Source organism: Salvia hispanica, chromosome 4, assembly GCF_029641045.1.
Source record: "Salvia hispanica isolate PSC_SH4W2 chromosome 4, Shi_PSC_v1, whole genome shotgun sequence".
NCBI classification, from domain to species: Eukaryota; Viridiplantae; Streptophyta; class Magnoliopsida; order Lamiales; family Lamiaceae; genus Salvia; species Salvia hispanica.
In genome coordinates this window covers 6,424,828-6,448,495 of record NC_142695.1, presented here as the reverse complement: position 1 = coordinate 6,448,495, position 23,668 = coordinate 6,424,828, and the positions used below count along the sequence as shown (strand labels likewise).

The following is a 23,668-nucleotide window of genomic DNA, read 5'->3' as shown; positions in this document are numbered from 1 at the left end:
GGTTATGGATCTATATTTCACTAATTTATTTATACTCACATTTTATTATAAAACTAACTAATATATAAAAGTAGGATCCACATTTTACTAATTTTTTTAATTCATATTTTTTTATATTTTTTAAAATATGTGCCAAATCAAAATAGGATAATATTTGGGGGACGGCTACGTCCTAGACTACTAGTAGCAAAAATCATGGAATGGATGAAATAATTACTATATATCTCTATTACAGAAAGAAATAAAATGTTTTGAGAATTTTTATCTAGTAGATTTCTGAGATTACAATAAAATTAAAAATGCAAAAAAATAAAATAAAAAAGAAAGAAGACAATGGACTAAGTACTTAGGGATTAGGAGTTGGTGTTAGGATTTTAGCAAGAAGCGGAGAATAGAGTGATGTTGATGGAAGGTAATTGAGATGACGATGAAGAAGCTAAGATGGGCGATGGAAGGAGAGTTCTGGGAGCTGGACTCCTCGACGCCGGCGACATTGGACGGAGTGGCGCGGCCTGTGGCAGGGGACCTTCCTCTTCCGCTGGGGTTAAGCCGCGGAGCGAGGCTGTCGCGCCCCAAACAAATTGATTTCATGCAGCGCTTCATGGCGGCGCCGTTCGTCCCCTCCTTTTCCGACGGAGTTGGATTCTCCCTGCAACGCCTCCTCTCTCTCCCCTCCTTTGCCCGCGATGCCTGGTTGGTTAATTAGCTCCCCGTTCCCCTCTCATTCATCAAATTCAAATAATTCATCTCTCTTGCAGTTTTACCACATTGCTAGGGCAATTCAATGTTCAAAAGTTTGCAGCTTCTCTCAAAAAATCGGAGAGCATTTGGAAACACTTTTCCGACCCCCAATTTTACAGCCTAAATCTGTGCTGGGAGTGGTTGATTACACCTCGAGATACTCTGCTGCTCACTTCAGAAGCACAAGCTGACCACAAAACTCCAAGGAAAAAGGCAATTTTTCATCACAAGGCAAGCAACTTATTAATTGAAAGTATTCATCTTGATCGATAACAACCAACAAGAAATGATGATGATAATACTTTTGAGGTTGACCTTGGTAGATAAAATTAGTACTATAGGTTAATCTTGTTTACTTAGATGGATTGGAAATTTGGGGATATCCCAATGCCGTTGATAACTCCTATCATTTGAGCTAATTTTGGTTGATTCATGTCGCATTGAAAAGAAAAGGATTGGAGAAATCCTAGTAATGAGGTTAGTGTGATGTTTCTTGTTGCAGTTTCCAAATCATAACCTAACCGTGGAGGCATCTTCTCCATCACTTTTTGTTGATGATGATGGTAATTACTGGGATGTGCCATTCACATTGGCTATGGATGTGGGTTCAATAGCTCCTCATTCGGACACTAGCTTTCATTTCTGCATCAGCCACAATGCAGGTTCTCCTCGCCCTCTCACCCCAAACCAAATACCTCCTCCTCCCACTTTACTTCCTGGTCTCTCTGCTAAATCTGCCTTTTCATTCAACAAACACTTTGACATTTGGAAGAGTGAGGCTCCAAAGGCAAGAATGGTGCAACCATATGATATACTGCTCTCTAATCCTCATGTATCAGCATCAACAATCCTAGGTAATCAAAATTTATTTCTCTTGTTTCAAGGTTAAAGCATACACATTTGTACTCACTAGTTATATGCTGAGCATTGCTGCTTATCTTGGAAGTTTGGTAGGATAGATAACTCATCTATCTTGTAGTTATTAGATAAAGAATGGCCTAAAATGTGTGTGCTTATCACGTTTTGTTTATCTATCTTCCCTATTAAACTGCCCCTTAGATTATATGTTGAGCATTGCTGCTTATCTTGAACTTGAACCAACCAAACCAATTGCTCGGACCTTTTGATTTGTTCAACATTCTTATTTTGTTTTTGCTTAGTAACATTTGGCTTCGTTTTTAACATTAGGTAGTGTAATTACTGCATCTCTTGGTGAAAATTCAATGACACCCCGTGGACAAGATGATGATACATTCAGGCTTTACGCCAAAGGAGAAAATTATGCCGCTTCAGCTGATCTCTTTGCATCTGCATCCCTTTCTGCTCAGCTTGGAAATTTTCAAAAGAATTTTTTAGATCTTTCCCGCTTTCATGCACGACTAGATATACCTTCAGGCTCCAAATTCATAAATGGAGCCTATAAGGTTGCTCGGGCACTTTACAATTCCGAAGCACCAACTGCAGAAGCACTTCAGACAATTACCCCTTCTGCCACCCTCTCATTTCAGCAGCAGGTAACCTTAGCTTTTGATTCTTGAGATATTATACAGACTGCTTACCGCTTATTATATTGCAAACTGCATCTCACTCTTATACATGTGCTTTGAAATTACATTTCTCGGCTTATTATTATTGAATAGTAGTTTTTGTATTTATTTCCAAGCACATAGGACAATATCATTTCCATATCTGAGGCCGATGTGCCCAAGGGTAACATGCATTGAAAGTTTCAGCCCTTGTTTAGTTCATTAAGGCATAGTTGGCTTTAATTCAATTTTCAGCTCATGAAGTGGGATGCCATATCATTATGTAGGCTTGCAAAATCTGTGCGTATTCCTATATGTGAAGCTTATGTTGGCCTCTCTCTATATAAATGCAGATGGCTGGACCTTTCAGCTTGAGAGTTGATAGTGGAGTGAGTGTTGATCTGAAGAAAGAGTGGTACTTGAATGTGAATGATCCCGTATTTGCTGTCGAGTACGCGTTGCACGTTCTTGGGTCAGCGAAAGCAGTAGCTTGGTATTCCCCAAAGCAAAGAGAATTCATGATAGAACTCAGATTTTTTGAGACTTGAGGAGACAGGAAGATGCTTATAGTTTCTTGTATTTTGATAGTAGACTTTTAAACTCTCATATTTTGGTAGTAGCTTTTGACATTTTATGTACAAGGGATTCACTTGCAGCTTCAAAGTGTTCTTTCTTGTAAAGAATGAAGGGAGGCTTTGATTTGGGTTGGGTTTCTTCACAACCTATTTTGTTTCCTTCTCTTATATATTGAATCCAACAACAATAATATTTCCATCATTTAAACCTATGATTAGCGAATAATGCACCATAGCAATTTTCTATCCTACATGGAATTTTCTTATTTTCTTAGGTTTTATTTAAAAAAAAAAACTTGTAATCCCACATTGACGTTTGATGAAATTTATAAAACAAAAACTTATATAAACGCATAAATATATTTTCTGAGTTCCAACCTAAAAAATCACTTTTTAATCCATCTTTGACCAGATGAATACATGAATAATTTTGGCTGAATAAATTTTTTCTTCAATTTGATTTAGTCAAATTATAGTATTTAATAAGAAAAATATTTTGAGTATCTATAGCTTAATTAGGTCATCAAATTTGTATTCGATATATTTGGATTTCCTAGATTTTATTTTATTATATCCCCTAAATGAGTATTCAATATTTGACTATAAATGAAATCATAAATCTGTTGCTTTTTTGAAGGACAAACCTAAATATAAAAAAAAAATTATCAACGCATTATTCAGTAATGAATGATGATAGGGGAGCGTAGGATGAAACAATGAGCGGCTGAGATTTGTGGTAGGCGATATTGGTTTAAACGGGCTACTTCTCCACCAGACTCGGAAGAGGGCCTTCTCTCTCTCCGGAAACCCTTTCCCTCTGTGGTGCCATCAACATTGTGTCTCTGCATACATCAATTTCCTTGCAGGTAAACCTTGCTTCCCCGATTTCATGACTAATTTTCTAGGGTTAATTTGTTACTTCTCTCTTCTTTCTCCGCTGATTTTGCTGAATTCTCAATTTCTCGCCCTTTTATGATTCCGTTTTACTATGATTGTTTCTTCACTGCCAATTCCATGAATCTGTTCTCTGTTGTGTTTATGTGATTTTATTTTGTGTAGAAGTTGTGGTTGAAATCGATTATTATTCGCTGGGGTTGTGCTTATGGCCACTAAGAAAATCATAGGCATATGCCAATCTGGTGGGGAATTTGTAACAAACAAAGATGATGGGTCCTTATTTTATACTGGTGGTGAAGCCTATGCCCTGGACCTCGACCAGCAAACTCAATTGAAGGATTTTAAGCATGAACTAGCTGAAACTTTTCAGTGCTCTGCTGATGGCATGGCAATTAAATATTTCCTCCCCGGTAATCGAAAGACCTTGATCACCATATCTAAAGACAAGGATCTCAAGCGTATGGTTAACTTCTTTAAGGATGCTGATCAAGTTGAGGTCTTTGTAATTGCTGAAGAAGCCGCTGGTCGGAATGTTTCCAACATGCCTGCCACTGCCAGTAGGTAATTCTACTCTTCAACTATGAACTATTACCTAATTATAGTATTATCGTATGTGGTTTTTGCTGTATTTTAATAAACAGCTAGCTCTGATTTTTTTGTTTTCCTGAAATTGTGCAGGTCAAGCAGGACAACTGTGTCTGAGACTGCTGTAATTCCTTCTGATGTTCCTTTGGATCTAATGCAGACCGATGATGCAATTGTTTTGGATGAGCCTATTGAAACTGTGCCGCTTGCTGCGTGCTCTTTTAGCACTGAAGATAAGCATCGGAGAGCAGCAACTCAGTGGGAGAATATTATCACTGGTGTGGACCAAAGGTTCAACACTTTTGCTGAGTTTCGCGAGGCTCTTCATAAATACTCAATTGCCCATGGGTTCACCTACAAATATAAGAAAAATGACAGCCATAGAGTGACTGCCAAGTGCAAGACAGAAGGTTGCCCGTGGCGCATATATGCATCAAGGTTGGCAACCACTCAGTTGATATGCATTAAAAAGATGAATCCCGAACATACTTGTGGGGGAGCAACTGTGAAAGCTGGATACAGAGCAACTAGGGGGTGGATAGGAAGCATTATCAAGGAGAAATTGAAAGTTTCCCCAAATTATAAGCCAAAGGACATTGCTAGTGATATCAAGCGCGACTATGGCATTCAGTTGAACTACACGCAAGCTTGGCGTGCTAAGGAAATTGCAAGAGAGCAGCTTCAGGGGTCATACAAAGAGGCATACTCACAGTTGCCATATTTTTGTGAGAAGATAATGGAGACTAATCCAGGTAGTCTAGCTGCATTCAGCACTAAGGAGGATTCCAGCTTCCGTCGTTTTTTTGTATCATTCCGTGCCTCAATAGCTGGGTTTCATCAGTGCCGTCCTCTTCTTTTTCTTGATAGCACTCTGCTCTACTCAAAGTATCAAGGAACCTTATTAGCTGCAACAGCTGCCGATGGAAATGATGATTTCTTTCCCGTTGCATTTGCTGTTGTTGATGAAGAAACAGAGGATAACTGGCATTGGTTTCTGTTGCAACTCAAAACTGCTCTCTCAACATCAGAACAGATAACCTTTGTCTCTGACTTCCAGAAAGGCATAAGGGAGTCATTGCTTGATATATTTGGAAAGGAATGCTATCACGGGTATTGTGTACGTTGTCTAGCTGAGAAGCTCAACAAAGACCTGAAAGGTCAGTTTTCTCACGATGCAAGGCGCCTCCTGATCCAAGATTTCCATGCTGCTGCATCTGCACGGAAACATGACGAGTTTGAGAGATGTGTTGAGAACATAAAAGCTATCTCGGTTGAGGCATATAATTGGGTTATTAGCAGTGAGCCACACCACTGGGCCAATGCATTTTTTGGCGGGGCTAGGTATAACCACATGACATCCAATTTTGGGCGAGAGTTCTACGATTGGGTGTCTGAGGTAGATGAGCTGCCTATAACGCAGATGGTTGACGTGCTGCGTGGGAAGATCATGGAATTAATATACAGGAGACGACTTGAATCAAGCCAGTGGGTGACTAGGTTAACACCTTGTATGGAGGAGAAACTTGCGCAAGAGAATTTGAAAGCAAGAAACCTCCAGGTATTGCTATCACATGGCAGTACATTTGAGGTGCGTGGTGATAACTCGGTCGAGGCAGTTGATATTGCGAACTGGGATTGTAGTTGCAAAGGGTGGCAGCTGAGTGGATTGCCTTGCTGCCATGCTGTAGCAGTTCTTGGCAATAACGTGTATGATTATTGCTCAAGATTCTTCACAGCAGACTGTTACCGCGGAAGCTATGCAGAGTCTATAAACCCAATGCCAAATGTGGAGAAACCAGAGACAAGTGAGGCTGCGCTTGTGACGCCGCCTCCTACAAAACGGCCACCGGGCAGGCCGAAGTTGAAACTGGTGGAATCTGTGGATATCATTAAACGGCAGCTGCAATGCAGCAAGTGCAAGGGCTTGGGCCACAATAAGAAGACTTGCAAGTAAGAAGATTGAATGAGTATCATATCATATACTAGTATCATGCATATTTTCCTTTTTTTGGTTAAAATCTTATTCTTATTTTGGTGTTGGTTGTTTGTTAATTGACATAATTGGTGTATCGTTGTTGCAAATGCAGTAAGGTGAATGGAATTGAGGAAGTGGCGGTACAACATCCAGTGTTGGTTGGGCTGTTGGAAGAAGAACCGGAAGGAAACACACTTGTTAATTAAAAGGCATGCATGTGGAGCGAGCTAGCTATAGCTTAGTTTTAGTTTAGTTTCTGTTCCATTCCATAAAGACAAGTGAGAGAGAGAGAGAGAGAGTGAGTTGATACGGAATTGAAGATGATTGTAGGAGAGTTGATTGTTTTTCTTTCTTGTTGAGCAAAATGGTGTTAAAATTTGAGGCTGGACTGGACTCGTGTTAGTGATGTTGATGTACATGTACTTAGATGTGTTATAATCAATTTTGTAGTTGAAAGTTTCTCTCTTTGATTCATTGTGTTTTCAATTGCAATGCAGGTTGTGTAGCACTGATTTGGTCTCTCGCTCTCTCTCTCTCTCTCTCTTAACAAACCAATTAAGCATATTGAGGTGGGAATTGATTAATAAGTTAAATGGAGTAAAAGATATAGTACTATGTAATAATGTGAATGTACGAAATGAGATGATAACTTAAATTAATACTGCAATGAATTGGAAATTTGAAATGATAAAGACTGAGGCGGTTAAGAAGCAAATGAGTAGTAGAAGATAATGGAGATTGAATAGGTGGAAAGTGGGGGTTGTAACCGGTGGCCACGTTTGGAGGCAGTGTGCCACTTGTCCCTCCCACAACGCAGGCAGAGGTTTTCATGCATTTTATTTATTTCATATATACATATATATAAGCTTACAACAATCACATCCAAACTCAGCATCATCTTCATCTATAAATCTATCATCATTGAACTCGATCTGTTTGCGATTGTAAGACAGAGAGGGAGAGGCTGTTGATGCCGCATATGTGGGTATTGCTTCTAGTGACGCTAGTGTTATTTGTGCTTGTGCTAGTAGTGGTAGCAACACGAACTCAGTAAAATCATGAAAGCCACAATAAAGCTAGTGTTGTTCTTGTTGGCGGTGGTGGTGCTAGTGAGCGTGGGAAGCGGCACCGCAACAACCATCAAGGACGACAAGGACGAGTCATGGGCCGAATGGGCCAAAGACAAGATCTCCGAGGGCCTCGGCTTCAACGCCGACGACGCCAAGGACAAGGCCGCCGATAAGTCCAAGCACGGTTACGATGCCACAGTCGACACCGCCCACGACGCCAAAGACAAGGCCGCCAACACGGCCGAGCATGGCTATGACGCCACAATTGACGCCGCCAAGTACACCAAGGACAAGGCTGCCAACACAGCCGAGCACGGCTACGATGCGGCCAAGTCAGCTAAAGACAAGGCTGCCAACACAGCTGAGCACGGCTACGAGTCTGCCAAAGACAAGGCTGCCAATGCGGCCGAGCACAGCTACGATGCTGCCAAGTCTGCCAAAGACAAGGCTGCCAACACGGCCGAGCACGGCTACGATGCCGCCAAGTCTGCCAAAGATAAGGCTGCCAGCACGGCCGAGCACGGCTACGATGCCGCCAAGTCTGCCAAAGACAAGGCTGCCAACGCGGCCAAGCACGGCTACGATGCCACAATGGATGCGGCTGAGTACGCCAAGGAAAAGGCTGGCAACGCGGCCGAGTACGCCAAGGACAAGGCTGCCAGCGCGGCCAAACACGGGTCCGATGCCACAATAGACGCTGCCAAGTACGCCACCGAGAAGGCTGGCAACGCGGCCGAGCACGGCTACGACGCTGTTAAGTACGCCAAAGACAAGGCTGCGAACGCGGCCAAACACGGGTCCGATGCCACAATCGACGGTGCTAAGTACACCAAAGATAAGGCTGCTGGTAATGTACTCATGATTTTATATATGCATACCAAGAGGTTGAGTTTGTGTACTCATTTTAACTTGATTTTTGTGTAGGAAGCGGGCAGTATGCTTCGGAGAAGGCCGGGGATATGAAGAAGACGGCGGAAGAGGAAGTGAGTTGGACCAAGGAGAAGGCGAAGGAGGCATTTGAGGCGGCTAGATTGAAGGCTGAGGCAGCTAAAGATGCGATTGCATCGAATCTCAAATCAACCAAATCAAATAAGATCAAGGACGAGGAGCTCTAATCATCTTCCCTCTTTATCTAGTTACACTTGTTGCTGCCTTGTTTGTTTGTTTATAGATTCCAAACCCTTTGTTCTACGTGTATCACTAGTATTTCATAGTACCAATAAATATAGTTTCACTTATATGTTGGGTTCCACAACATTACTATCTGTACCTGTCAATTGTAACTGACAGCTTGCCTTCGCTTAAGAATCGGCCATCACCAATATTGCATCGTACAGAAATCAAATTAATATTTTGGTCCTAATTAACTAGGAGAAATTAATTTCTCAAATCTCTATTATTTTTTTTTGGTTTAACTACGTGTGTCTCGGATTCGTCTTTCGGCGTATTTTGACCAAACTACTCGATCGGGCTTGTGGATTAAGGCAGAAAGACTTCCAACCTTGAACCCGTGATCTCTTAGGGCGGAATTCGACCAATTCTGTTCTACCGGGCTTACGGATTAAGGTCGAAAGTTTTTTAGCAGGTGGCGGAGTTTGAACCCGTGACCTCAAAGGTCACCACACAGCTTCGTGCTGCCAGCTGCCTTATTGGTTCTCAAATCTCTATTTTTATTGTTGCTGCCTTATTGGTTCTCAAATCTCTATTTTTATTGTTGCGTCACAATTAATTGTTTGAGACCCGTCTTACTTGTGCTCACAAACATGAGGAGAAAAAATTCCCTAGTTTAAACATACCAAGGTGGAAAGATAATATGAAAGATGATGTGGTGTGTCCCATTTATAATATATATTGACAAATGGAAGGGGTACCTAACTTTAGTGTCTCGCCTCTAATATTAGAAAAATTTCGAAAAAAGGGATTAATTTTGCTAACCTTAATTTAGGCTTCAATTCGCTGATCTTTCAGAATATGAGATTGAGGCACGCGAATTTTTCAAAATAAGAATTTTTTAATTTTTTGTCATTTTCTCTACTTTTATCTTATTATTTACCTCTAACAATTTATCAAGTGACTAAACTAACCCTTCAATTTTTTACCTAAATTCTGCGTGCTTGGTATGGCGGAATAGAATGGAGGTTGGAATGAAATGAAGATAGGAATGAAATGTTAATTTCCTTGAATTTCTATTGCATTTTCATCCATTCACTCATTCATTCTCCATCAAATTAATAGAATGAAAGTAGGAATCACATTCCATTCCTGTCATAGTACCAAGAAGCCCCTAAAAATCAGCCGCTTCTAAGGGGAGACTCCCAAGCTGTCCGTCTCTTTGTTCCAACTAATTTGAAGACCAAATTTCAAATTAAACCCATGAAATATTTATCCCAAGGAACCAGAAACAATCTGAATTCTAGGTTATTGGGAGAAAATTGCTAAATGGATTAGTGATGCACTATTTATTAGCACTAAAAATTCTTGCTATACAAGGTAGATCTAGTATAACTAAAGGTCAGTACCGGGATATCGAACTCAGGGAATAAGATTGCAACTGTCTATCATATACTAAGCGTCATGTACTATTTAGAGACATATGGTTTTTGGGTTTGAATTTATAAACTAGACATAAAGAAATAAATAAATAACAGAAAATATAAAAATAAATAAAATACAAAACAGGCTAAGGAATGCAGAATTTTAGGAACCACAATCAAAAGCTAAAATCCAAAAGACTTCCTTGAATTACAATATCTAGAGTTACTAAGCTATCACGTATGTAAAACTATATCTTCTCTCGAAGCATATAATTTGTAGATTGCTACCTAGAACCGAAGTGTCCTTCCTAGAACTAAGGCAACAACTCCTAAAAGCTCCTAAAATAATTTTGCTTCATTCAAAGGCTCATATCTCTCGATTTTATTGGCAAAGACGTCAATTTCTCCTCTTTCAAATTAGACTACTCACTTCTCAGTTCTTGTAATAAAATCCACATGCATTCATAAGATGACCAGTCAAACAAATGTATAAGCACAAGAGAAATCGAAATAACTACAAGAACTAACAAGGAAAACAATTGAATTAATAACTCAAAATCATAGCATATTACCAAAAATTCTACAAAATATGTTTAATACTCATAGACAAGTAAAACAACAAAAAGTACTAGACATGAAGAAAAACAAAACAAAACCCAAGGTTGAATTATGCAGTCTTCAGCGTTCTCTTGCCTGGATCTGCAGAGCTCCGCTCCAATGGAAGATGGAAGAATAATATGTGGAATATGAGATGGAAGAATTATAGGGATGGAGAGGATTGGAGGCTCTGAGATGAATATTATGAATTAGGTTATGGGGTATATATAAGCTTGAAAATGATTTATAATTGATAAAAAGAGTATCCTCCAAGTAAGAGAAAAGATGTACTTTCGAATCCTACAATTAATAGGAGAGATTTGATATCATAAGGCAACAATTTCTTTCCTTTCTTCAATTTCCGCCAATTTCCGCCTAATTTTGACTGCACTGCGCAACGTTCGTAAAATGGCCATAACTTTCTCCACAGAATTCCGATTTAGATGTTCAAGGTACCCACACAAAGCTCTTTCGAAGATGAAGAGAATGGTGTGTATTAAGTACTGATTGGACTTCAAACTCGTTGGCAGATGGTCTCGAACAGAGGCTGTTGTACCTTGGCCTTTTTACACCCTTTTTTCTATCTTTTTCTATCATTTATCAACAAACACATCAAAATACCAAAATATATAATATATGCAATTTAAGAACATAATTTGCAAGATTGATATTGAAAACGAGCCAAATCTAGGCCTTAAAAACATGCAAATCCCGTGTTTACCAGTTAGGTATAATTAATCAAACCAAGAATCATCCCAATCTGTGTTTTGAGTTTGGATTCGATCTGCAAGGTTGATTTAGTGTGGGGAAATGAAGATTAGTTGTTTATTTACACCATTAATTTGGAAGTTAGAACTATCTCTGATTTTGCAATTGCAGATGTGACTTTGAGATTAATTGATTCAATGTGCAAAATCAACAAATTGTTGACTGTAGGATGATAGACTCTTCTTGATCAAGATATCCGAAACTATTGATTGCACTTCTTCATGTAAGTTTTATGTCTCCCATATGTGACATGTGATAGAATCTCAAATAGAATTGGATTTTAGTAAAATAAATATATTTGGTATAAGACACATTTTATCCTAATTAATTGACTATCAATTAATTATTGTCACATCAAAATAATTATATTATATTTCTCCAAAAAGAATATATGTTCATATATATATATGGCAATTGATTGCCAATCAATGGAAAAGATTGATTATATAATCTTTTTATGGAATGAATATTCATTCCCTTGCCCATCAAGTAAAAGAAATGTGCATATATATATTATTAAGATTTGATTAGAATTGATTGTGATCAATTAGTAATAATAGACGGAAGATCATATTCTTGGTCAATAAGAAACGTATTTACTAATTATTTTGGGTCTCTTTGATGGAAAGAGCTTTTACGGTTTGATAATTAGGGTTTGTCCTCTTTCTGCCTATAAATACAAGTGTGGTGATCCCATCAAATTACACACATTAAGAGAACACATAAACGAGGGAAAGAGAGAGAAACAAATCCTAGGAGTTGGACATAAACGAGGGAAAGAGAGAGAAACAAATCCTAGGAGTTGGAGCTGCGCTACTACACCAAAGAAAGTCCGAGGAAGTTCTCTCTGTCTTTCCCAATCGCTTCCGCTATGGATCGCCAAGGTATGTCTCGATCCTATTATGTTTATGATTTACGTGAAATACATGTTGTTCGAAGATCTTGCTTTATGTAATCTTGAATATATGATGATAAATAATGTCCAACATGTGGTATCAGAACATGGTTGAGAACTCATGTATTTTCGTATTATTGAAACCATAATTTATGTATTTTGTTTTAAACCTATGCGTGTTGTGAGACAATTAATTGCGTTTATTGTCTTATGTTTGATGAATCCAGTAACCTTTTCATTGATGAATTACTTTTTTGAATTCAAATAAGTCAAAATCTTGGAATATAAAATTACAAAATTACACAATTGAAATATAATGTTTGTTTCCAAATTGATTTTGTTTAGGTTTATATAATTGATTTGGGTATGTTAATTGTGTCATATACGCGCTTATCATGTTTATCTTTAGTTCATCATTAAGTTTGTAATTCTGTATACATAATTGTGCACGTATTTTTTAGAATTGCTATTGAATTGAATTAGCTCATGTGAATTCTATTTATATATATGGAATTGATTTGGGTATTTTGACTGTATATATACTTTATGTAAATTGAGTTTGAATATTTGCATTGATGAATTGGGATTTCAATTAAATATTTTATGATTATGTATCTACCGAAACGGTGGAATGAATGATTACATAATTCAATTCTCATTTTAACATGTATTTTGATTATATTATGTTTATTTTGCAATCACCAAAGTGAAGCAAAATAAGAAGAGTCTATAATCAAACTCATATTAAAATTTGTTTAAGCAATTAATCTCTATATGTTCTTGATTATATTATGTTTATTTTACAATCACCAAAGTGAAGTAAAATAATAGTTTATAATCAAATTAAGTGAAAATCTGCTTAAGCAATTAATCACTATACATTCTTGATTATATTATGTTTATTTCGCAATCACCAAAGTGAGGTAAAATGAGAAGAGTTTATAATCAAGTTAATATGAAAATCTATGTATGCAATTAATCATTATGCTTGTTGTGGCTATTCATTATCTAAATAGTTTGTTTGTTATAAGGTCTAGATTCCCAAAGGAAATAGTCTTTGCAACATAATAAACACTTATGGAGTTAATAATTTAAATTGGTGTCGATTACCCAAAGGTAACGCCAATTTATTATTACTCAATTATTGAACTAAGATATGAATATTAAAAGCATGATTTTTATAATTGTATGAAGACTACCCAAAGGAGTTTTCATAATTGCCTCATGATATGGGTTTTCAAATTAATGTTCGTGTTATTATTCAAAGCTTTTATATGTGAGCATTCATTTCTTAATTGCTCTTATAATGTAAAAACATATATTTTTTGCTACTAGTATGTTTTATCTCAAATTTTTCCGCACTTAATGGAACTAACTTCTCTGAATGGAAAGAGAAACTTGAGTTCACTCTTGATGTAATGGACTTCCTAACACTGTTGAATGATAAGTCAATGATCTTATGATCAAAGTAGTTTGGTTGATTGCCCATAATGCTAGGGAAAAATCTAACAGAACTAAGTTTACAGTTCATTAGAATGTTCGTTGCAGATAAAGTCTCTCAACGGCTGACATTGCAAAAGAATGTTTGCAGAATGTTGAGGATCGCTTCACAACTGCATATAAAGTCTATTACAGGAAAACTTATGAAGGATCTCATAAGCATGCAAAATAATGGTTCTCGGACTATGTACGAGCATGTGATGGACATAAATAACATCTCTTCTAAGCTGAAATTAGGATTATAGGTGAATGAGGATTTCCTTGTCCAATTGACCCTAATTTCCTTACCTCCTCAATTTGGACCATTCCAAATTGATTCACTATAAAAGATTAGTGGACTCTTAAAGAATTGGGAAACGTATTGGTCTAGGAGGAGCATAAGATGAAGAAGTATGGAATGGGGTGCATCTCATGCTCACACTGCAACCGAAGGAGCATCTAAAGGATAATATTCATTCGAATTTATCATTCTTATGGCATAAAGGAACTGGATCATATTTCTAGTGAAAGAATTAAGAGGCTTATAAAGGATAATATTCATTCGAATCTATACTTTACAAGCATTACAGTTTGTGTGGATTGTATTAAATGTAAACAAACCAAACACAATACTAAAAATGCCACAAGAAGCAATGAGCTCCTTAAATTATATATACAAATATTTGCGGACCTTTGATGTCTCGACTTTTGGTGGATAAAAATATTTTATCACCTTTATTGATGATTTTTTTTCACGTTATGGATTTATTTATTGCAAGAAAAATCTCAGGCACAATTATTTTATGACTGAGGTTGAAAGACAATTAAATAGAAAGGTGAAAATTATTCGATTTTATAGAGGTGGTGAATTTTTGGGTCGTACCACTAAAATAAGTCAATTACATGGACCTTTTGACAAATACTTAGAAAAGCATGACATTTATGCTTAATATACTATGCCAAGTACGCCTCAGCAGAATGATGTTGCTGAGAGATGAAACCGAACTCTCATGGAAATGGTTAGAAGTATGTTAATTCTACCTTACCCATATCGTTGTGAATTTATGCTCTTAGAACGGCTATTTATCTATTAAACCGGGTTTCTATTAAGGTTGTTCCAAAGTCTCCTTATGAACTTTGGACACGTAGGAAAACCTAGTTGCAGCACCTTCATGTTTGGGGTTGTCCAGCAGAAACTAGAGTATATTCTTCGCAAGAAAAGAAATTGGACTTTAGATTGTTAGTGGTTACATTATGGGTTACCCAGTAAAGTCTAAAGGGTATAGTTTTTACCATCCTAATCATAGCATGAAATTGTTGAAACTAGAAATGCAAAATTCTTTAAGAATGATGAGATCAGTGGGAGTTTTAAAACTCATGATGCGGTCATATGTGAGATAAGGGTAAATTTCCCTCTTCTCTCTTTTCCTTAAGAGTTAAGTGTGCTAAATATTGTTGAACAATCTAACAATATTGAACATTTGAATGACCAACCACTTAATGATGATGCCGAAGTCATTGAACATAGGTGTGGAAGAAGCATCTACAGAAGTGTCATTAAGGCGTTCTCAACAAGAACGAAGGCTGGCCATTGGCCATTTCTGATGTCCGTATGGTATATCTTTAAGAATATGAATGTGGCATAGAGACACATAACAGTCCAGTTTCATATTCACTAGCCATTAAGTGTAATAATTCTAATAAATGGATTGATGCATGATAGAAGAGTTAAAATCTATGGATTATAATAAAGTCTGGGACCTTGTCGAATTACCTAATAGACAAAAGTAAATTGGGTGTAAATGGGTCTTCAAGACCAAATTCGACATAAATGGTTTAATCGAACGATTTAAAGCCAGACTTGTTGCCAAAGGTTATACTCATAAAAGATAGCATTAATTATAAAGAGACTTTCTCTCAAGTATCAAAGAAGGACTCACTTAGAATCATTTTGGCATTTGTAGCCCATTTCGACTTGGAACTACATCAAATGGATGTGAAAAACTGATTTTCTAAATGGCGATTTGTAAGAAGAAGTTTACATGAAACAACATGAAAACTTCATTAAGAAATGGAATGAAAATTTTTAGTCTGCAAACTTAAGACATCAATTTATGGACTTAAACAAGCTTCTTGACAATGGTATTTTAAATTCCATGACACTATTACTGCTTTTGGTTTTAAAGAAAACACTGTTGATCGGTGTATATACCTCAAGGTTAGTGGGAGCAAGTTCATATTTTTGGTTTTGTATGTTGATGATATATTGCTTGCTAGTGGTTACATTGGATTACTACATGACACTAAAGTTATCTCTCTAAAAATTCCAACATAAAAGATATGTGTGACACATCCTATGTCATAGGATAGAAATATCTTGTGATCAATCACGTGGACTCTTGGATTGTCTCATAAAAGCTACATAGATCGAATCTTTTAGAGAGATACGGCATGAGAGCATGTTCTCCAAGTGTTGTTCCAATTCATAAAGGTGACAAATTCCGTTTGAATCAATCTCCAAAAACTGAATTAGAACAGAACGAGATGAAAAATATTTTTTATGCATCTATCGTGGGAAGTTTGATGCATGCTCAAGTCTGTAAGCTTTGCGCTCCAAATTGTTAGGTCGTTACCAAAGTAACCCTGACATTGAACATTGGAGAGCTGCAAAGATAATAATGAGATACTTAAAGGGAACAAAAGATTTTATGCCCATGTTAAGGAAATCTGATCAACTAGAAATGATTGGATTTCCATTAAAGCTAAATTTATGGCTTGCTTTGAAGCATTAATGATTGCAAAATTTTATTTCAGGACTTGGTATTGTCTCCTCAATATCCAAGCCGTTGAAATTGTATTAATAGTGCAATCGTATCTTTCTGTAAGTATGACAAGTATTCAAGGAGCTAAACACATGGAATTAAAGTTTCTTGTCATGAAAGATGAAGTTCAGGAACAAATAATATCTATAGAATGTATAAGCACACAACTTATAGTTGTTGACCCGTTGACTAAGGGGTTACCGCCTAAGACATTTATGGAATAAGTTAACAGAATGGGTCTTGGGTATGGAAACGTCTTATCTTTATGTTTCCATGTTGATTCAGACACTTAAGTTATAGATATTTTGAATTCAATAAAGTTGTTTCTACTTTTCGCGCATAGACTTATTATTTGATATGCATATGTACGTTTTTAGTATTGATACAGGAGGTCTTGAAATAAGACAATTATGGACATTGTGTCTCTTATAGATATATTAGTGGGGTTATTGGTGATGTGGTACATGGAAGGAACTATGTCGATTGAATGGTATACGCCCGCCATGACCCGCATTAGTAGTCTCTCTAATATAATACTCCCTCCGTCCCACAAAGATTGTCCCATTTTTCTATTTCCATCCGTCCCACAAAGTTTGTCCCATTTCACTTTTTACCATTTATGGTAGTGGACCCCATATTCCACTAACTCATTCCAACTCACATTTTATTATAAAACTAATATATAAAAGTAGGACCCACATTCCACTAACTTTTTCAACTCCCTTTTCATTACATTTCTTAAAACCCGTGTCCGGTCAAAGTGGGACAATCTTTGTGGGACGGAGGGAGTACTTATGTTTACCAATGATGAAAGTATTTATAAAGCCCAATATTATGTGCGCCTTATGTTTATTATGTTTATTTTACTATGGCTCTGTCAAGTGTGACAAGTGGGAGAATCGAAAGCTTTGTGTCCCACATGTTCGCTAAGTGGGAGAATGTAAGTTTTATGTCTCACATATGTGACATGTGATAGAATCTTAAATAGAATTGGATTTTAGTAAAATAAATATATTTGGTATAAGACACATTTTACCCTAATTAATTGACTATCAATTAATTATTGTCACATCAATTAATCAAATAATCATATTATATTTCTCCAAAGAGAATATATGTTCATATATATATATATGGCAATTGATTGCCAATCAATGGAAAAGATTGATTATATAATCTTTTTATGGAATGAATATTCATTCCCTTGGCCATCAAGTAAAAGAAATGTGCATATATATTATTATGATTTGATTAGAATTGATTGTGATCAATTAGTAATAATAGACGGAAGATCATATTCTTGGTCAATAAGAAACGTATTTACTAATTATTTGGGTCTCTTTGATGGAAAGGGCTTTTACGGTTTGATAATTAGGGTTTGTCCTTTCTCTGCCTATAAATTCAAGTGTGGTGATCCCATCAAATCACACACATTAAGAGAACACATAAACGAGGGAAAGAGAGAGAAACAAATCCTAGGAGTTGGAGCTACGCTACTACATCAAAGAAAGTCCAAGGAAGTTCTCTCTGTCTTCCCCAATCGCTTCCGCTATGGATCGCCAAGGTATGTCTCGATCCTATTATGTTTATGGTTTACGTGAAATACATGTTGTTCGAAGATCTTCCTTTATTTATTTTCAATTATGTAATCTTGAATATATGATGATAAATAATGTCCAACACTTCAATCATTCATGGCGCTGGCAGAATTGGTGAATTGAAGGGGCGCAAGTTTAATTTTGAAAACTGAATTGATGGTTGGAAATCTATATTGCTTCAGCAAGAACGAAGGGTAAGGTTGTAAGAAGTGAATTTGAGAACTGAAAAATGGTGGAGAGAGATGAAGTTGTGGAACAGAGATGGAGCTAAAATAGATAGTAGAAGTGTGGGAGAAAGGTACACAAATAAAAATGTGGAACAGAGAACACGACGTGCGTAGAGAGGAAATATACTGCTGAAAATGGTAGTTTAGTCACTTGATAAATTGTTGGAGATAAATAATAGGAGTAATAAAACAGTAGAGAAAAATGAAAAAAAATTAAAAATTCCTTATTTTGAAAAATTCGCATGCCTCGATCCCATATTCTGAAAGATCAGCGAATTGAAGCCTAAAAATACGAAAGGTCAGCGAAATTAATCATTTTTTCCGAAATTTCTCCCAATATTTGCTTTTCTTTCATTTTTCTTGAACATTAAATTTTCACAATTATCATTTTTTTTATTTTGTAATTTTAATTTTTATTAGGATTGTGAATTATAATAGTTACTTGTTAAAATGATATACCGGTTTTGATCGATAAATAAGGGCAAATGAATATTAAACCAGCTATGAAGTTAAAGAAATAAAATCATACTCTCTATCTATTTAATATAGAAAAAATTAAAAAGAAAAAGAAGTGTCAAAATATCATTTTAGGTCCATCAACTATGGGTTAATAACTTAATATCATTTGAGGCATTTTGAATTTTTTTTGGACGAAAATGCCTTAAGACCTTCAAAGATCAATTTGGACAATTCTTTTGCCAATTATCTTGCGTTAGAGACGTAGAATCCAACAATTTTTAACGGCAAATTTTTATATTTAAATTCAATTTAGATGTTAATTGTTCTCCATTTTGAAATTCATCTCCGAATGACAATCCAAATAAATAGCTATCTAATTTCAAAACAAATAAACTAAATAGAATTCACTCATCACCTATAGTAAGTTATTAAAATGCAGTTTAGGTTGAAAAAATAAAATAAAATATCAAGTCCCAATTCACTATCATTAAATAATTAGTCATTTAATAATTGAAAAACTAACACATTTTTTATGGCAAATTTTATTTATATTTAAATTCAATTTGGATGGTAACTGAATAAAATAGTGGTAAAAAAATGTTGGACTCTAGGTCTTTGACGCAAGATGAGTAGCAAAAGAATTGTCCAAATTGTCTTTTGAAGGCCTTAAGGGTATTTTCATGCGGATAAAAGTTCAAAATACCTCAAATGATATTAACTTGTAGTTCACGGACCTAAAATGATATTTTCAAAATTCACGGACCTAAAATGATACTTTGGCTAAGTTCGTGAACCTAAAAAGATATTCCCTCATTTACAAATATGGTTATTATATTGTAATTTTGAGTAGTACTCCCTACGTCCCGGCTAAGATGACTCATTGCTTAGCCGGAACGAGATTTTAGGAGTTATTGGTTGAAGTGTTTAATTGGAGAGAGAAAGGGTGTGTAAGTATTAAAGTAGAGAGATAAAGAAAGATGAATATTTTAATAGGAGTGAGAAAAAAGTGGTTGAATGTATTAATTGGAAAGAGAGAGAGTTACCAAAAATGGAAATGTGTCATCTTAGTTGGGACAAGCTTAAAAGGAAAACGTGTCATCTTAAACGGGCCGGAGGGAGTATATTTTTAGATTATTCGTTTGATTTAGAAATTAAGAAAATTTTTGATACAGTACTTTTTTCAATTATTCCTTATGATTCAGATTTAGGAAACATGTGTGTGATTTTGATGCCAAAATGTATTAGTGTACATTTACTTTTTATATTTTTTATTGCATACGTCATAAAATTCGGCATTCACATCATACATAACTATTTTATGAGAAATGTGTGTAGTGTGATGAAATGTGTGTATTGTGTGTTGTGTGTGAAAAATGTGAAATGTCTTTAGTGTATGAAGTGTGTGTAGTGTGTGAAAAATGTGAAATGTGTGTAGTGTGTGAAATGTGTGTAGTGTGTGAAATATGTTAGTGTGTGTAGTATGTGAAGTGTGTGTAGTGTGTGAAAAATGTGAAATGTGTGTAGTGTGTGAAAGGGAAAAAAAAAACAGAGGGAAAAAAAGGCGCCACTTGTGGGGACAGAAAATAAAAGGCGACAACTTTAATATGAAGGTAGGGATGTATTATTCTTACACTAAATATTTGGAAAACACAAAACACTTGTCGTCTATTAGATCTTGTAACACCTCAAATACGACCTTAGAAGAAGTATAATCTTTTGTTTAAATTGGTTGATAATATTGGCTTTTGACTGTCACGAATCGATTTTGGAAATAGAAATAATTAATAGATATAGTTAGTAAAAGTTACAAAGTCTAATATGATGGAAATTGAAGAGATTAGAAGCTAAGTACACATTTTTATGGGTTAGTATATATAGGTCGTACTATGTTATTAAGAATTCATTCTATTTCCTAAAATAAATATCTTTCTTAATCTAGTTAAAAAGTGGCGAGAAAATTTAATTAGCAAGTGAGATCTTTTAATTCATGATTTATCTAGAATAGTCTAGAAGTAATAAACAATTAAATTAACTCTAATAATGCCATTTGCCCAATCCTTTCACCACTTAATAAAATAAAGAATTTTAGACCACCTATATAAGAATGAATAGAGTCATTATTTGGGGCACCTCTCGGTATTTTTACCCCACATACATACAATCAAATTCTTTTTTCAAATTTATACACTCTTTTGATGATAAATTCGTCGGAGGAATGTATACAGATCGATGCACTCCAAGGAAGTAAGAAGAGAGAAGATAAGTCTACGCCACAGCTGCTGTTCGACGGTTTTCGGCCGATGCCTTGTCTTCTCCATTGTCTTCGTTCTCGGATGCACACAGTAAGATCTTTCTTTAGAGCCCTTAGTTTATTTGATACTAATTTCTTGATTGGACTACGGAATTAATTTATGTAGGCTATAGATAATAAGCAATTTATATGAACTTTGAGATGGAGTGTCTCTGTGCCTGGATTGAAGTCTTGGAATTATATCCATATGATTAATTTTGCTTAAATTGAATAAGAGTATGTTTGATTGGGTTATAGATATGGTGAAAAAAAACATTAAATTTGAAGCTAGAGAGATCTAGAGCTAAATTGAGAACTTCGTTTTATAATTGATAATTGATCTTATATAGATTCTATAAACCCATAAACAACAAAATAAAAAGAGGGAATCCTGACCCACATTTGTTCATTTGCTATAGTATTCCAGATGAAACTCCAAAATTATGTTAGGGTAGGAACATTGTTAGTTCAATGATCCTCCGCCATTTGAATACAAGTATAATTGAAAGTACTGATACAGAGTCTCCAACCTAACGAATTGTCATACATTTGACATGCAATAGCCAAAAATGTAGTCTTCCAATTGAGATGCTTTAGTAGAAATATAGTCATACATACGAATCACTATGTTACTAGTGAGTTATAGATTAAGCAGGTACACATTAAATAAAAAGACATGAATTCTCTTGATTTGATCTTAAGATAGGTTATGGAGTTTATTAGAAATTTCAGTGGGCACTTGGTATATTTCATGAATTTGGCTAGATATTAAAGATGAAAGGGAATAAAGTTGGAATAGTTAAAGAATTTATTTAGACGAATCGATCATGAAAGGAGGATCTTAGACAAATATATATGTTAATATAAATTTATGGGAAGTTTTCTAAGGATGATTACTAGTTATAACAATTGTTTCACTTAAAATTTGTAAGCTGTGAATAGTTAATAGTGATAGTGAATATTGGTAATTTTATTTTAAAGGTATAATTAGACGAGATGAGTAAGAAGTGAATGTATATATTTCATAAATGATGATGTAAAGAATGTGCAAAAATTAATTTGAGAATTAATTATAGCAATATGGCTAATTTAACGAATTTATTAAAGTTATTAACATTGGCTGTGAATAGTGTCGGGTGATTGGTGCTAGAAGCTTTGTCCATCTTAACTAGATAGAATGATGTGAAATAAGTATGAAGATGAAATATGTGGAGAATTAATTATATGGAGGGTAAGTAGAGCGAATTATAGAAGTTACTTAATCATTTAGTATATTTAGTGAGTTTATAACATATTTGGGATAAAGCCATGATTAATTATCAGTCACTATTGACTGCTATTATAATACTGAAAGATGAAGAATAAATGAGACTAGAGTATAAATATATAGTATATTATTTTAATGAGGACTATTTAGTAATAATTAAAGAGAGTATACTAAATATAGAAATCTAGATTATTGTTAAAGCTCATAGAATAAATGTGAGGTAATGAGATTATTATTAGTTGCATGTGATTATTAATCAAAGCAAGAAGGTTCTCAGCGACAATTAAAGGAAAAAGGATTAGGAGCGACCAGATGTTAAGGTAGTTAATGGCTTAAGCTCATAAGCTTATCAGGTAATATAATTAGCATTAAGAGCTTAATTCTCTTGTGTGGTGCTATGTGCTACTATTAGTTAATCGGTAAGCTTATGATTCCGCTTGATTATTTATGCATTTGCTATATGTTGGCATAATTCAACACGAGGTATAGAATTTGGAAATATTAGATGAAATATGGTAATGAATAATTTGACTAATGAATTGATAATGAGATGGATTTACGTGTCAGCATGATGATTAATGTGATGCCACGTGCTTGGTTGATGTCGTTGGGAATAATGAGTATGTCACATGACGTTATTGATTCGATCGGGCCACGCGCGGTGGCAATAATATGTTCTGTGCACCATATCTACTCATGGGGCTATAAGGCCAGGCGGTTTATGATATTTGATTATTTGCCCCATGAGCTATACGGCCAGGCGGTATAAGTACGTGGGTGCACCATGTTCACTCATGGGGCTATAAGGCCAGGCGGATCAATATGATGATGAATTGCCTCATGAGTTATAAGGCCAGGAGGTACATGTATGAATGCACTATGTTGCAGCTTATTCGATCGGTCCACACGCGGTGGAAATACTATATGATTCGATCGGGCCTCACGCGGGGGCATATTATTGTTTGAGTACTCATGTTGTCGCCAAGCACATGGATAAGAGCTTAATGAGGTGATGCGTGTGCGGATGTTGAACCTGATTATGTGTGATTGACTGACAGTGATTTAATTTGGTGAATTATTTGTATATTCAAATGAATAGACTGAGCACATTGATGGAGCTATGAATGCGATGTGTGAAATAAGCATGATATGGTTGTGATATGTGATTTGCGATGGCTATGTGCTTATTGATGTTTATTGACTTGACATTTGAACTTGTGGTTAATTGATTAATTTAGATATTCTATGGTTATGTTGTGTGCCGTTGGTTTTTGAGTATATGCTAGTTTATAGGGAATATGATATCAAATTCTGATCCGAACTGATAAATAAACATATTACGAATATATACGTAATACTGAGA

At 35.6% G+C, this 23,668-nt stretch overlaps 3 protein-coding genes and 1 long non-coding RNA gene across 6 annotated transcripts; all 4 read left to right on the top strand.

Annotated features, from left to right (window-relative positions):
* The first annotated feature begins 333 nt into the window (after window positions 1-333).
* PDE320 (pigment defective 320) lies at window positions 334-2,968 on the top strand. Its single transcript, XM_048089881.2, has 5 exons — window positions 334-693; window positions 759-972; window positions 1,244-1,595; window positions 1,930-2,255; window positions 2,621-2,968. Exons 1-5 carry the CDS (start codon window positions 422-424, stop codon window positions 2,813-2,815), a joined length of 1,359 nt encoding a protein of 452 aa, XP_047945838.2. The 5' UTR covers window positions 334-421; the 3' UTR covers window positions 2,816-2,968.
* A 580-nt stretch (window positions 2,969-3,548) lies between these two features.
* LOC125197363 (uncharacterized) lies at window positions 3,549-6,773 on the top strand. Of its 3 annotated transcripts, none has more exons than XM_048096096.2 (4): window positions 3,549-3,708; window positions 3,902-4,300; window positions 4,418-6,274; window positions 6,412-6,773. In XM_048096096.2, the coding sequence occupies exons 2-4, from the start codon at window positions 3,945-3,947 to the stop codon at window positions 6,503-6,505; spliced, it is 2,307 nt and encodes a 768-aa protein (XP_047952053.2). In that variant the 5' UTR covers window positions 3,549-3,708; window positions 3,902-3,944; the 3' UTR covers window positions 6,506-6,773. The 3 variants fall into 3 exon arrangements, with proteins under 3 accessions (XP_047952053.2, XP_047952054.2, XP_088913519.1); XM_048096097.2 differs by having other exon boundaries at window positions 3,577-3,708; window positions 3,905-4,300; XM_089057393.1 differs by lacking the exon at window positions 3,549-3,708 and having other exon boundaries at window positions 4,169-4,296.
* A 409-nt stretch (window positions 6,774-7,182) lies between these two features.
* LOC125197364 (uncharacterized) lies at window positions 7,183-8,607 on the top strand. Its single transcript, XM_048096099.2, has 2 exons — window positions 7,183-8,216; window positions 8,294-8,607. The coding sequence occupies exons 1-2, from the start codon at window positions 7,358-7,360 to the stop codon at window positions 8,482-8,484; spliced, it is 1,050 nt and encodes a 349-aa protein (XP_047952056.2). The 5' UTR covers window positions 7,183-7,357; the 3' UTR covers window positions 8,485-8,607.
* A 12,262-nt stretch (window positions 8,608-20,869) lies between these two features.
* On the top strand, window positions 20,870-23,466 carry LOC125191853 (uncharacterized). Its single transcript, XR_007171266.2, has 2 exons — window positions 20,870-21,090; window positions 22,873-23,466. It is a non-coding gene; the product is annotated as an uncharacterized LOC125191853 (long non-coding RNA).
* The last annotated feature ends 202 nt before the right edge of the window (window positions 23,467-23,668 follow it).